The sequence below is a fragment of the Oncorhynchus clarkii genome, chromosome 21, assembly GCF_045791955.1.
Source record: "Oncorhynchus clarkii lewisi isolate Uvic-CL-2024 chromosome 21, UVic_Ocla_1.0, whole genome shotgun sequence".
Taxonomy (NCBI): Eukaryota; Metazoa; Chordata; class Actinopteri; order Salmoniformes; family Salmonidae; genus Oncorhynchus; species Oncorhynchus clarkii.
The window spans coordinates 39,109,869-39,125,123 of NC_092167.1; the positions used below are offsets into that span (position 1 = coordinate 39,109,869).

The following is a 15,255-nucleotide window of genomic DNA, read 5'->3' on the forward strand; positions in this document are numbered from 1 at the left end:
GTCTTCTTTCTTCGGACAACGATAACACTGACCTGAGTGGGTGGGTGCAGTGTCCAGATGCGCCTTTCCATGTGCTCTGATTGGTTGGGAATGGCAGGGCTTTGATGGGTGGTGGATAACTAAGGTAGGCTAAACAGCCAAACTAATGGCACTCAAGGGAAACTGACGGGACTGTGAGGGAAATGTAGGTAGAGAGGAGGGGAGCACATTAATGAAGAATCAGTAGGGTTTAGGCTTGTTGACACATTCACATGTATTGGATTCTAAGCAGTGATCGGTCAGAAAAAACACCTGCCTATCAACATTATTTGAAGAAGATGTTATCAACCATATTATTAACCATTCAGAAGAAGAAAAAAATTGTCAGTCACTCACTCCCTCACTGCTAGGACTTATCAGTGGACTTAGGTCTTGGAGCTTTGGACCAATGATTCATATATGTACACGAGATGACTGTTGGGGGGAGCTGTGTTGAAGCCAACTCCCCCACTGTTGTAAAAAATATTTAGGAAAATATAGAAATGCATATATTAATGTCTACATTAGTTTTTGACACGTTTATTCTATTACAGACACTTTAATGCATAATTTTAAATGATATTATGCAAGCTAAACATACAAATATTACAAATATATAAAACATTTCCCTTAATGTATTTTTTAGAGAGTACTAATGTTTCTGTCCCCACTACAACAACAACAAAAATACTTAAATACATGTAATTTTGTCCTTGAAACATTTAATTTAAATACTGTAGAATTCCATTCATTAGATCCTATGGCGGACTGCTCCTAATAGGGAGTGTCATATGACCAACCCGTGCCTTCAAAGCCTCTCAATGGCCAATACATAGCGTTAGCAATTCAGGGCTTATATACGTCATCGCGTCCGACAAGCTAGCGACCAGAACAAAAAAATAAAAAATAAACATTAGCTTCGCTTCAACTGTAAAGAGAAGAAGTGGTATGTGTGACTGTTTTTTGCAATTATTTGTAATCTTCACCATGCTTTCAAAGTAAATTTACTGTATTTAAAGTTATTAAGGCCAAGTGCTGTGACTCAGCATAACTGGTTAGTAACCGGTGACGTTGATTGCTATTCAAAGCTAGCAGGATACGCTAGCCAGCTAGCTAAGTCAACTAGCTAGCTACAGTAACTGCTAGCTACAGTAACTAACTAATTTAGCCAGGCGTAGGTATAGTTCTAGTTAGCCGCTGTTAGAAATCCCTAAATGTCTCATCTCGCTCTCTCTATTATCATGTTTAACACTAGAACCGCACAAAGCCTGTTGTTGTTAGCAGTGTCTGGTGTGGGAGACTGTCAGTTCAGGACCCAATCTTGGTCCCAATGGATTAAGCTACTATCTTGAAGTTGAGTTTAGTCGGATACTAGCTTTATCAACTTCTCAGGCTAGTATGACTGTCTTAGATATCGTGTAACAAATAACAGGCCTAAAATCCAACCCATAATAGAATCTCATTCTATTTTCCATTCTAATAAAATAAAAATGACCTGCTCCAGACACTACTAGGATATATCTTGGGCTAGCCATTTAGTTAACAACTTTAACATTCACACGAACATTTTAACATACGCTTACTTGAGAAAATGTATGCCCCGGGAGTTCTGCACAATGGAGAATGTAGAGTTATATTTCAAAATCTGGTTATTTGCTAATGGATACTGTAACAGGGCAGTACTTGGAAAGTTGCGAGAGTACATTGCGGCACCAGGCAATCTTAGGTCATCATGAGTTGACTGTTATTTTTAACGTTCCCTTCAATTCCATTTGTCGTCAAAGTCACAAGGGTGCTACAAAGATGCACTTTCTTATCAGAGGTATCCCCTTTGACACAGATAAATATGGGGACACGTATTAACCTTGGGTACCCTTACATCACAAATACTCTGTTTGACATCTGATTACACATTCATAGAGGCTGATGTTGTTTGCGGATTTCACTGTCTGTTCAACCTTGGCAGAGAATCTTCATTTTTAGGCAATAGGCTTATGCTAATACTTCTAGCCTATTCCTGTCAAGCACGATTTGTAGGCTATTTGGTTGCATTTTCCTGAGTATAAAAAGGATGTTAGATAGGGATTGGTAGTGAATTAGTTCAAACCACAGTTTGAACAATGCTCAAGTTTTTTCCACTTGTTGAGTGATTAGCCTAATTTAATACGCATCAGAGGATAGTAGTATTCCAGAAATATTGTGTTTTGGAACACCGTACTAGGCTAATTCACAGGTCTGTTATACCCAGCATTTAGCTGGAATCGTACTTCCCTGTCTGTCCGTGCTGAAACTTCCTTGACCTAACAGGTTCTCCCGTAAAAAGATAAAAAGCAGTAAGTAGCGATTTTCACCTACACACAGGAGAGGAACCATTTGGTTGTTATAAGTTGTTGTTTTTTTTAAAGAGAAAATGTTTTTTTAAATTACAAAGTACCTGAGCAATGGGGCAACCACGGGAGCAGGCTCAACTTTTGTGACTGCTCAGGTCACTTGTCCTGGGCAATAGGGCAACCCTTAATGTCAATCCATAAGAAGTTGCTACTGCTTTAGTTTTTGACACTGAACCTTGAATTGTTTCCTCCAGCTAACCCCAGGTGTATGTGTGAGAGAGGGAGAAAGTCTACAGCTATGAGTAATCCTTTTGCACACATAGTTGAGGCTCTGGACCCAAACATCCCCGACCACAAGTTCTACAACCTCTCAAAGCTTGGAGACCCCAGATATGGTAGGATCTCAAAGTACCATAACCCCTTTGGCAATTGGTGGTGAGCATGGTTGGTGTACTAGGCTAAATTCTGGAAATGTACTGACATTTAGTTAATTTGAGTAAATGCTCAAACTAGATTTATTCTGATTCATGAATTACATTCAGTTAATTGCACTGTCACTATTTTTGAACTTCTAACCTGATGGTTAATATGAAATGCTTCCCACCTCCTTCAAGACCGCCTGCCATTCTCCATCCGTGTGCTGCTTGAGTCGGCTGTGAGGAACTGTGATGGGTTCCTGGTGAAGCGGTCAGACGTGGAGAGCATCCTGAACTGGAAGCAGACCCAGACTCAAAGCGTAGAGGTGCCATTCAGACCTGCCAGGGTCATCCTGCAGGATTTCACGTGAGTTAAACCACATGGTGTATCAATTCTGCAGGTGTGCTCATGAGAAATCTTTAATGGTAAAATATGCCATGGTACTATCTGTATTGTAAACTGGGCAAAGCTGATGGGCAGGTATCCAAATTGAGGTGGCTTTTCTTTCCCTTTTTAAAGGGGTTGCTTTGAATAGTGAATGGATTTATATTATAACTTGTGGCCTGTCTCTTTCCCCTTGCAGTGGAGTGCCTGCAGTAGTGGACTTTGCTGCGATGCGCGACGCTGTGAAGAAGCTGGGTGGAGATCCAGAGAAGATCAACCCAGTATGTCCAGCGGACCTTGTCATTGATCATTCCATCCAGGTGGACTTCAACAGGAAGTAAGTGTGGGGGGTCAGATTTGTGTATGTGTGTGGGGAGGGGGGGTCAATTAAAGTAGGGCTGAGCATTAAGTGAATTTCCATTCAGGAGGAATTGTTGTGAATTAGAAGTTTATGAATACTGGTCATTTCAGTGAAATACTGCTACACAGGCTAATTGCTGGAGGAATTATTACACCTTTTATTACATATTTATGAAGCAAACACAGGCTGATGTGTAAGCACAGAGTGGAATGTTCTGTAGGGTGAGCTTGTTTGTTGGACTTTGCTCTTAAGAGACTTAGTGGAGCCTGTAGATTTCGACACTTCTGTTGACCACCAGTCATCATAATGTTGCATAACGCTGAAATAATGACAGCATGGTCACAATGTAGGTGAGTCTCCAAGCTGACATTGTTGCAAATACTAACTGCTATTTTGTCCCGAGAGGTGTAAACCTATAAAGCAAAATATTCCCAATTCCCAACGCTGATACACTGTTTCTTACAGATTTGTAATTTTCTGCTCATTCTACTTTCAAGTAGACATATTAGGAGATGTACATTATGACGTTTGTGTAATTTTCTGGAACTTAAAAGAAAGCTTTTGGCTAGAGTTTTATTTTGGTATTTGTTTCAGTAGTCAATTGTTGATATAGTTCCAAAATGTTTAGCATGTCAGCAATCAAGTTTTCAAGATATGTACTGTAACTTTCAAAATACAGAAATCAGGCCCCAATTATGCATTTTGCATCATATGATGATGCCAAACTCATCCAGCGGGCCAGATTTCTGTATTCTGAAAGTTGCATATCTTGATTGCTGAAATACTCCTCAACTCCTTTCCTAGATGTTTTACTTTTATGAGAACTGATTACTGATTATGTGTTTTTAAGAAATTCAGATTGAGTCAATTTATATTTATCTTTTTCCAGGTCTGACAGCCTCCAGAAAAACCAGGACTTGGAGTTTGACAGAAACAGAGAGCGATTTGAGTTCTTAAAGGTATCCAAACCCTTTGTCCACCATAGTTTAACTCATAAGCCTTTCATAAAGACCACACACTTTACAACACACATGGCCCTCTTTCAATCATAGCAATAACAATATCATGTATAAAACCCACAAGCCTCCCTAAACTATTGATCTTGATCCCCGCTCCCGTTCCACAGTGGGGCTCCAAAGCATTCCAGAACATGCGTATCATTCCCCCCGGTTCGGGGATAGTGCACCAGGTCAACCTGGAGTACCTGGCCAGGGTGGTGTTTGACCAGGACGGCTACTACTACCCTGACAGTCTGGTGGGCACCGACTCCCACACCACCATGATTGACGGCCTGGGCGTGCTGGGCTGGGGTAATTACTAGATTGGATTATGTACACTGTTAAAAAGATAAATGGGATTGACTCAAATCTTTACTAATGGTGTTAAAAGGGATAGTTCACCCAAATTACAAAATTACTGCATTTACAAATTACTGGAGTTTTTTTTTTTTTTTTTTTTTTTTTTTTTTTCCTCCAAGTGGGCAGTACTTAGCTACCAGTAAACCAAACCCCAAAATGTACTTGAGAAAATATGAGCTATCTAGCCATGCTACTGGAATGTGCCCAGAGCTGGAATAAATCCTGTCGTACATGTTTGTTGTAGGTGTGGGCGGGATCGAGGCGGAGGCCGTCATGCTGGGCCAGCCAATCAGCATGGTGCTCCCCGAAGTCATCGGCTACAGGCTACAGGGCACTCCCAACAAGTTCATCACCTCAACCGACATCGTCCTCACCGTCACTAAGGTAACTGGTTCCGCGGTTCCACGATTGCCACTGTTTTATCAATGGACATCTCTTTTGGACAAATCTGTCTAATCAATGTAGCTCAAGGCATGAAATGATTTAGCAAAGTAGCCCTATCAATGCTATTGGTTTGGAGAAGTGTGTTGATTTGATAAGGGGATAAATAAAGTTGTATTGAATAGATTAGTTGTAGATAAACAGTGGCAGCAATTTCATTTCACCAGTGTATGTCACATAGAAACACTGTTTGTCTGAGTGTCCCATTCTCCCCCTCTGTACCCACAGCACCTGCGCCAGGTCGGCGTCGTGGGGAAGTTTGTGGAGTTCTTCGGGCCAGGTGTGGCACAGCTATCCATAGCTGATCGAGCCACCATCGCCAACATGTGCCCAGAGTACGGCGCTACTGCAGCTTTTTTCCCTGTAGACCACATCAGTCTTCAGTACCTGGAGCAGACAGGTGAGATATCCACACCAATGCACATGAGCAGCACTTGTCTATATTTACAATGTTTCTGATTCCGATGGAAAGCAATACAGATATTACATTGGCCTCTTTTTTTTTTTAAATTGCAAACTTTCAAACAGCCTTTGAATGTTATACCACCTACTTAGCGGAGTAATTTTTCTCCTTTTGTAATGGCAAAAACCTTTCTGAATACATTTTAAATGTAAAACGGGGCTGATAATAGTAGTATTAAAAACCTGAGGGAACTGTAGATGTAACTGGCAAAGTCTAATTTACTTCATGTCTGGATTCTTCATTTTCTTTCCTCATTCCTCTTTCCCCTGCTCACTCTGCCCAGGGAGAGATGCTGAAAAGCTGGATTACATCACCAGGTATCTGAAAGCAGTAGCCATGTTCAGAGACTACAGCAACTCCTCCCAGGACCCTGACTTCACCCAGGTACTCTGTTCCACAGTGGATCCTTTTCAAACGCCTTTAGTCATTTAGAAATTAGGACTTGTAGTTTCTGGATGTATTTGATTAAAGATTGTCAGGCATGCTAGACTAGCTATGGGGACTTTTGGAAGTCATTCTGTTTTGAAAATGATTTGACAAGTGTATGACTGGAATGTATCTGTGAAATGATTGGCAAGTCTCCCTTTTAATCTCCTCTTTCTTTCGGTCTCATTGTGATTTTCCCTCTGTGCCGCCTCCGCTCTCCATCATATGCAGGTGCATGAGCTGGACCTGAGCACCGTGGTTCCGTGCTGCAGTGGTCCCAAGAGGCCTCAGGACAGGGTGGCTGTGTCGGACATGAAGACTGACTTTGAGGCATGCCTGGTAGCTAAGGTAATGACGACACCTGCTTAACACTGACTTTTTTGGTATCTACATGCTAATAGCATCCTGTTATCTCAAGTCCTTCCCTTTTTATATTTGCATGTGTGTATGAGGTGTGCACAGAGTTAGAAAACCTATAGGTTCTATAGGTGAGCCCACTAGCTTTTCTAACTCTGTGGACTTGTGCCATTGCAGCAAGGCTTCAAGGGTTTCCAGGTGACTCCGGAGCTTCACCACGTGAAGGTTCCATTCCAATACAATGACAAGGAGTACAGCCTCTCCCACGGCTCAGTGGTCATTGCTGCCATCACCAGCTGTACCAACACCAGCAACCCCTCTGTTATGCTGGGGGCTGGTACGTATCCCTCGCTCCATACCTCATACCCTGCGCTGTCTGGGTTGTGTTCGTTAGACACCAAGCAGACGAAATTGACGGAAACAGAGGAACTACCTGGACTCCAAAAATAAATGTTATTCTTTTGTTTTCTGCTGCAAAAACGTTTCCAAAGTTTTCCGTTACTTTCCCCAATGAACACACCCCAGCTATCAGCAGCTGTAATTGGATTCATATCTGGGAAGTTGCTTAGTCAATAAGGTTGAATTGGCTCTGCGTTGCTTTTCAGGTCTCCTGGCGAAGAAGGCCATCGAGGCTGGTCTGAGCATGAAGCCCTACATCAAGACCAGCCTGTCGCCCGGCAGCGGAGTGGTCACCTACTACCTAAAGGAGAGTGGCGTCATGGACTACCTCTTCCAGCTCGGGTAAGGCACTCCTTCCTGAAGACTAATTGTCTGGAGAATGAGGGGTTCAGCTCAAAAGTATTTCCTAGCTTCTTTATCCTCCTTCATTTCAGGATGACAGTGTGTGATGTATTTAAGCAATAAGGCCCGAGGAGGTGTGGTATATGGCCAGTAGACCACGGCTAAGGGCTGTTCTTATGCGCAACTCTGTGGTATATTGGCCATATACCACAAACTGCTGAGGTGCCTTATTGCTATTATAAACTGCTTACCAACATGATACTTTTTTTTCTAATATCATACCCATGATATACCATGGCTTTCAGCCAATCAGCATTCAGGGCTCGACCCACCCAGTTTATAATTTCCTTTTTGTCGGTATATGTTATTTTCCCCCCGTCAGGTTTGAAGTGGTGGGTTATGGCTGCATGACATGTATAGGTAACAGTGGGCCCCTCCCAGAGCCTGTGGTGGAGGCCATTACTCAGGTAACTACTAACTTTGAACATTTTACACCCACACCTGGGCTGTGTTCATTAGTGCATGCAATGGAAAACACAATTTTTTTGGGAGGGTGGTCCATTTTTAATCCCCCCGTTTCAGTCAGTTTTCTTTTGGGTGCCTAATGAACACAACCCTGCATGGTCAATGGCTACAGCTCCTCACACGTTCCTCTACCTTCAGGGAGATCTAGTAGCCGCTGGGATCCTATCAGGTAACAGGAACTTTGAGGGGCGTGTCCACCCCAACACACGAGCCAATTACCTAGCCTCTCCCCCGCTGGTCATTGCCTACGCTATCGCCGGAACCGTGAGGATTGACTTTGATACAGAGCCCATTGGTGAGTGTCCTCGAACCAACGGTGTGAATTGTCAATGGTTCTATAGTTTTTCTATATAGCTTTCACACCAGTGGAGGCTGTAATGGGTGGAATTAAATTAATTGAGTGGTTCCATTCATTCAATTCCACCCATTACAATGAGCCAAATCCTCCAATTTTAAGGCGACACCAGCCTTCACTGGTTCATACATACACTGTTCCTGGAGCTCTCAAGACGTGTAAACAGATTGGGCTGTCGGTGCTGATACTGGTTTCTGTTGTTTTTCTTTCGCCGCCTCTGGTTTCATGGTGTAGCTCTGAACAACAAAGGGAAGGAGGTTTTCCTCAGGGACATCTGGCCCACACGGGAGGAGATCCAGGCTGTGGAGAGACAGTTTGTCATTCCTGCTATGTTCAAAGAGGTTTATGAGAAGATTGAGGTAAACTCAACTCTTTGGATATTAATTTTATATGATTTTTTTCCCCCTGGTTTCATTGTGTAGACAAGTTCATTAGTGGGGGGGTTAATTAATGCCTCAACATTTCAGCCTCTAGAAGGCCATAAAGTGTACAAATGTGTCAATAGGTTACTTTTTCAAGGTTTTGGTTAGTACATTAGTGTAAAGAGCTGTTGTCTTTGTAGTTTTGATATGGGACTGTTCTACCTTGTTCCGCCCTGTCAGAAAGTGAATGAACGCTGGAACGCCCTCAACGCCCCCTCAGACAAGCTGTACACCTGGGATCCCAAGTCCACCTACATCAAGTCCCCACCCTTCTTCGATGGACTGGTACAACACACTAACCTAATGCTGTCGTAATGTCGGAGTTCTTTCCCCTCGGATTTCAGATTACGTTAAAGGGATAGTTCAGAGAAAGTACATATTTATATATTTGTTTCCAGGTAGCCTATGGACAAGAAGAGACTGCAATACACAACTAGACACTTTTACCAACTGCTAATATTATGAAGTCATTGTCATTCATGCAATTCCGCAGAACTATCTCCTTAACCTTTTGGTGATTCATTCAGACCAAGGAACTACAGACCCCCAAGTCCATAACTAACGCCTACGTGCTGCTGAACTTCGGTGACTCTGTGACCACAGACCACATCTCTCCTGCTGGGAACATCGCCCGAACCAGTCCTGCAGCACGGTACCTGACCAGCAGAGGGTGAGAGATGGGAAGCAGTCACTATTTCACATTACTTTTTCATACTACTGAGCTGAGCTGTACTGCACTTGCCTGGTAATGGCTGGAACCGTGCTGGAATGGATCATGCGGAATGAAAATATCCCAACCAGCAGAGTATACGTTTCTGGTCCGCATGATGGTGTGAAATTTAACGCTGGGTTTTTTAGCATGTTTATGATAGAGTGAAGTTATATGAAGGGTCAAAGGTTTAATCTTTCTCTTATCCTTTGCCCTGGCAGTTTAAACCCACGTGACTTCAACTCGTACGGATCACGGCGTGGCAACGATGCTGTGATGGCCCGGGGCACGTTCGCCAACATCCGTCTCTTCAACAAGTTCCTGAACAAGCAGGCTCCGCGCACCCTGCACTTACCTTCTGATGAAACGGTAAAGCCCTGTAATAATTTGCAATAATATCTCTGAAATGTAATAATTCTCCAGATAATTTTAGTCACCAGATTATGTATAAAGTTATTACATTATCAGATGAGTTTAAAAAAAATGTTGCTTATGTAATAACTTACAATACATGTATGTTTAGAGTTTGTTCTTGTATTTTGACCGCATATTGCAGTTTCCTTGTTGTATGGCTGTTATATGTACTCTGGTTGTCCACTTGAATCAATGTGTAAATATTCAGTGTATTCTTGGGTTGTCTGTTTCTCTACAGCTGGATGTCTTTGATGCTGCTGAGCGCTACCAGCAGGCTGGCCTCCCCCTCATGATCCTGGCTGGGAAGGAGTATGGATCGGGCAGCTCGAGAGACTGGGCCGCTAAAGGTCCCTTCCTCCTGGTCTGTCTCTCCTCTTATCATAGCTGTGTTTTGATATGTTATCTTTTTTTACATTACCTTTTGATAATGTATGATGTTGTAGATTAGAAGAATGTATGGAAAAAATGGATTTGAATGCCATTGCCTGTATGATGCTTTCCATTAGCCAAGATAAGATTCTGGTGAGCTGTGTGGATTTGTTATTTCACATTATTGAACAAACCATACAATTTAAAGTAGGGACAATGTACACAGAAGCCATAAACACCAGGTGGCACCATGAGAAAGACACAATTAGATGATGCAAGACTCTTGAATAATAATTTATTCAACTTGTATAGCGCTTTTCAAAGAGCTTCAAAGCACAAGTCATTTAGCAACATGAGATGGACAGTCATTAGAAAGTTCATGGCTTGAGTGGTCATCTGAGGGAGGTGGTCAAGCTGGGAGAGAAAGTCCAGAGGCAGGCAGGAAGCGCGGTCTCATCAAGGTGTTTCACTGTTTCTGGCTTCTCCATAGTATAACTTAGTCAGATGAAGTTTTCGCTAAGCCATTGCAGTCCATGGACTCTGTAGTAAGTAGGTAGCTAGCTACTCCTTCACTACTACCAAAATGAAGCCCCCACTTGGATGATGCCATGGCAGTCATGTATAATTGAGTTTCTCGGAGGGTGGGCTGCAGGGATACCCCCATGATACCCCTCTTCTGTGCCCCTCTCCCAGGGAATCAAGGCGGTGCTGGCAGAGAGCTATGAGCGAATCCACCGCAGTAACCTGGTGGGCATGGGGGTGATTCCTCTGGAGTACCTGGCTGGGGACACAGCAGACAGCCTGGGGCTGACAGGACGTGAGCGCTACACCGTGGTCATCCCTGAGCCACTCACACCCAGGATGATTGTTGACATTAAGGTTGGTCTGCCTGCTGATGATAAAATGGGATGGGAAATACTGGACTGAGGAAAGGTTACCAATCATTCATATGGTCAATTTTGCAGGAGTTTCTAGATCCTTTCATGACACAGCTAACAAATGGAACTTAGTAGTTTCTGTTCACTTTCTGTACTGTGATTCTGTGGCAATACTTTGTATATAGTAATGTGCTCATATTTTACTATTATTTTGTAGTGTTAAATAAACGTATACTTAGCTGGGTAGCTTACTCCTGGAACATACGGCATCAACAGCAGTTAATCCTAATATCCTACCGCTCTCTTTTTCCCTTCCGTCACAGCTCGACACGGGCAAAACATTCCAGGTGAGGATGAGGTTTGACACGGACGTGGAGCTGACGTACTTCCACAACGGAGGCATCCTGAACTACATGATCCGCAAGATGTCTGAGAACTAGAGAGCACGCCGTTGGGACCAAGTCACGCTGAACACGAAAATCTTCTGTGTAGATGGCGATACAGAACGTGCTGAGTCTCCCTCTCTGTTTCTGTTCGATTTTAACATTTGGTTTACATAATCTTATGTGTTTTTAGTGCATTAATTGGTTCCATACTTGATCCATTGCAGGTCGGAATGATGGAATGAGTCAAAGTACCCCACAACACGTTTAACACTGGTATGATGTACACCTGGGTTAAAATAGTCTTTGCTTTTTTAATCAAGCCCAGCTAAAGTGTTTGAAAACAAATACTTTAACCCAGGTCTTGTATGATGTAACCACCCTACCTCTTTGTTGCCAAACCAGTGGTTCACCCACCCTCATCCCTCCCACCGTCCATGCTAACATTAGCTAGCCATGCACACAAACCTAGTCGGCTGTCTTGTCCAGTTGTTACCATCGTTGGTTCAAAGCTGCCAGTCATGGTCATCTGTTCCGACCAGGGTTGTATTTGTTGATTTCATGTCTTATTATAAACTGCTGCTGTGGTGAAGCAGACATAGGCTGCTTCTGAAATGGAGCCCTATTCCCTTCATAGTGCACTACTTGTGACCAAAATGTGTGCACTGTATAGGGAATAAGGTGTTAACCCCAGACACTGTAATAGGTTGGCTTCGACTCCTGACAACGAGGGTGTTGTCTTTGTATTATGAAAAAGAGACCAGCATAGTTTATTAGAATGCAATTAGAGTACCTAAGTTGAATTGCCTTAAATGGTGAAGTTGACATTAACCCTCGCCTTTTATGAGAGGAACAGTATATTGTGCGTATGCCTCGTCTCTTAAATCCAGCCTCTGTTTTTACTAGATCACTAATTTCAGTCTTGTTTGTTTCACAAATCCACTTTTCTTTCTTAACCTGTTGATGTTGGCAATAGGACTTATGATTTTGTCACAGTGGGTGGTTGCAACATTTTAGTACGTTTCCAGAAATCTCTGTTAGAATTGTGCAACCCTATTGGTGAGTGTGGCTGGACTTAATTCCCAGTTGCCGGTGTGACAGGGAGGCTAGTAAATCAAATGAATATAATCATGAATTCCAAACAGCATGAAGTTTCTTAGCTGAAGCGAGAATTCATATTTTCTCTAAGCACTTGGGGTTTAATGGACCAAATAGTTTCTATCAATAAGAATGAAGTCCTACTTTGAGATTCTTTTCAGAAGGTACTTGTTTGTGGTATGGATAAAATGTATATTTTTCCCCCCAAGGTTAGCAGAAGGAGTCTGCTACAAGGCCACACCGGGGCTAGTGGTAGTCTTCGTCCTTCCTGTTTTTCTTTCCGCAAATAACTGGACATATCCACCATATTGCAGAGTAAGACTACATTTGTCAAATTTAATACACATTCATTTATGACTTTAGACAGGAATGTTTTTGAAAAAAAGGAGAGCTGCACATTAGGACCTCAGATGCAAGAAGTGAATAACCACGTTTCGACAGACAAGCTGTCTTCATCAAAGTATATTCTCCGCTAGCCAGCACCTCGCCTAAACAGGTGTGCGGTTCTTTTGCCTCTAATAAACTTTAACTTCTACATAACTCAAATGCAGCACTGTTGTCAATTGTGCATTACTAGCATACTGTAGCCTATTCTTGAAAAATGTATTTAAAGAAATGCAATGAAGACCACTGGATTTGGAATATAACACTAAGAATTGCACACACAATTACATTTAACTGGAATTTGAAAATACAATCTGTACAATAACTGGCTAAAATGGTGAAAATATCACAATGTAATTTTAGTAACCCTAACCCACACAAAGCTGTATTAAAGTTAGCACCATATTGTTTTGTTATTCATAAAATATAACTTGTATTTTTATACGGAAGTTCTGTATTCCTCAAACCCAGTTATGCCTTGCTACCATCATGGACGTACACTGAGGTCAAATAACACTTAGAATGTACACGAGGTATCCATTACTCACAATACTATTAGTTCTACACAGATGACCAGTGCAGCGGTTACAGCAATAATTAGTATAACGGTACTATACATCTCTAAAGCTACTGAACATTGAAGGGTAAAGAAACTCATGTAATTTGAGAGTACTATCCCTTTAAACTACTGGAGCTGGAATAGTGCTTATGAGCAGGTTGACATTAGGTACACCTGAGTCACGTGGCCTATCTTGCTAAATAACGCAGCAGACCTGCCAACATGCACGCATTTTGTGTACCAACCAAGCAGTTATCCACGTACGCAGAAATGAATAGGGCCCGATTTTTATATATTTTAAAAAATCCACAGAGTGAATCTAACAACCCTATTTTCGAGCTGCAACACACACATGTACGGAGTTTGTGTCAACGGACATGGAGATTAAAACGTAATTATTCGACGTGTCTGCCCCTCCTGTTTGTTGGGATACTGAGTTTGCCGACTGTCAGCTGTACGTAAACACATTGACAAATCCCTTTTCGACTCCTTGTCTTGTGGAAACACTAATTGTTTCGGACAATCAGTGGGCTATAAAGTGCCAGCAGTTCACTCGCATTTGCTAGAGAAAGAAATGAAATACGAAAACTGGTCGCATTTGTGCGAGTTTGATATACATTTAATTCTGCTTTGTATTTTCCACGCAACCTGATAGACTAACTGTAATTATGATCCACATCACAAAAAGCATTACAAAAGTATAATAATAAATAAACAGAATAAATTAGTGTCCGGAATTAGCTATAGAGGCAATGCTTCTGTAGATGTTATCAATTTCGAAAATCTGAAATGACGTATGCGCTGCGAAGAAATACAATAGGCACCTTTACATAGGCTGAAACACCGGACTCTAGCGAACAGAGTTTAGATTCCCTTTGCGGTAGTATACTTAAGCATTGTGTAGCCAGTTTGCGGCCTGTGTCGATGCGATCATTTGTTTTTGATTCTATGTTTTCAAAATGATTTTGCTTTTAGTGTTGATTAGCGACCAGAATCACAAACAGCATGCACACAATCATGCTGGGGAAGAAAATCCCAATTCGGCACGTGTGTCTGGTACTCTAAAAAGTTGGACAGGGTTGGCAGGCCTGAAGCAGGCAAACCGGCATAGAGGCATTCAGTTACTGTTCTATTGAAAGTTAGAATGGGGGAAAAACCTTAGCAGCTTTGAGCGTGGTATGATCATCAGTGCTAGATGCGCCTGTTCCAGTATCTCAGAAACGGACGTCTTCCTGGGCTTTTCACATACGACAGGGTCCAAGGTTTACCGAGAATGGTGGGATAAATAAAAACATCCATTCAGTGGTAGTCCTGTTGTCAAAAACAGCTGGTTGATGAGAGAGGTTAAAGGAGGAAGGCAAGAATCGTGAAAGCAGGCCACAAACAGACATAACGTCGCAGAACGGCATCTCGGAACGCACAACTCGTCGGACCTTGTCATGGATGGGCTATTGCAGCAGACGTACACACCGACTTCCACTCCTGTCAGCTAAAAACAAGAAGAAGCGGCTCCAGTGGACTATTGAGGAGTGGTTAAACATTGCCTGGTCTGACAAATCCCAGTTCCTGTTGCATCATGCTGATGGCAGAGTCAGGATTTGGCGTAAGCAGCGTGAGTCCATGGACCCATCCTGCCTGGTGGCAACAGTACAGGCTGTTGCGTACCACAGCGTATCTGAACATCATTGCTGACCAGGTGCATCCCTTCATGTCTACGGGGGTCGAACCCAGTACTAGATGGGTGTACCTAATAAACTGGCCACAGAGTGTATATGACAGAGCTTCAGCGGTGCATCTGTGACATGTTTGCTGACTTGAGTTTGCAACGCACTACTACTTTAACTCTTTAATTGAAGCTGACCT

The 15,255-nt window shown here is 42.5% G+C and overlaps 1 protein-coding gene across 2 annotated transcripts; it reads left to right on the plus strand.

Moving 5' to 3' along the window:
* Positions 1-822: 822 nt before the first annotated feature.
* Positions 823-12,989, plus strand: LOC139378997 (aconitase 1, soluble). Of its 2 annotated transcripts, none has more exons than XM_071121685.1 (21): positions 823-964; positions 2,603-2,743; positions 2,963-3,131; positions 3,349-3,486; positions 4,400-4,469; positions 4,637-4,820; positions 5,113-5,252; positions 5,538-5,709; positions 6,056-6,156; positions 6,430-6,546; positions 6,733-6,892; positions 7,161-7,296; positions 7,679-7,763; positions 7,960-8,116; positions 8,411-8,535; positions 8,779-8,883; positions 9,126-9,268; positions 9,529-9,676; positions 9,960-10,082; positions 10,784-10,969; positions 11,292-12,989. In XM_071121685.1, the coding sequence occupies exons 2-21, from the start codon at positions 2,617-2,619 to the stop codon at positions 11,406-11,408; spliced, it is 2,703 nt and encodes a 900-aa protein (XP_070977786.1). In that variant the 5' UTR covers positions 823-964; positions 2,603-2,616; the 3' UTR covers positions 11,409-12,989. The 2 variants fall into 2 exon arrangements, with proteins under 2 accessions (XP_070977786.1, XP_070977787.1); XM_071121686.1 differs by lacking the exon at positions 823-964 and adding an exon at positions 1,988-2,351.
* Positions 12,990-15,255: the final 2,266 nt, after the last annotated feature.

Bases quoted from the DNA above. Each gene is read 5' to 3' on its own strand.
- LOC139378997 (XM_071121685.1), top strand. From the start codon at position 2,617: ATGTGTGAGAGAGGGAGAAAGTCTACAGCTATGAGTAATCCTTTTGCA. The intron at 9,269-9,528 runs GTGAGAGATGGG...TTGCCCTGGCAG, and splicing joins CGGTACCTGACCAGCAGAGG to TTTAAACCCACGTGACTTCA. The intron at 10,083-10,783 runs GTCTGTCTCTCC...CCCCTCTCCCAG, and splicing joins CTAAAGGTCCCTTCCTCCTG to GGAATCAAGGCGGTGCTGGC.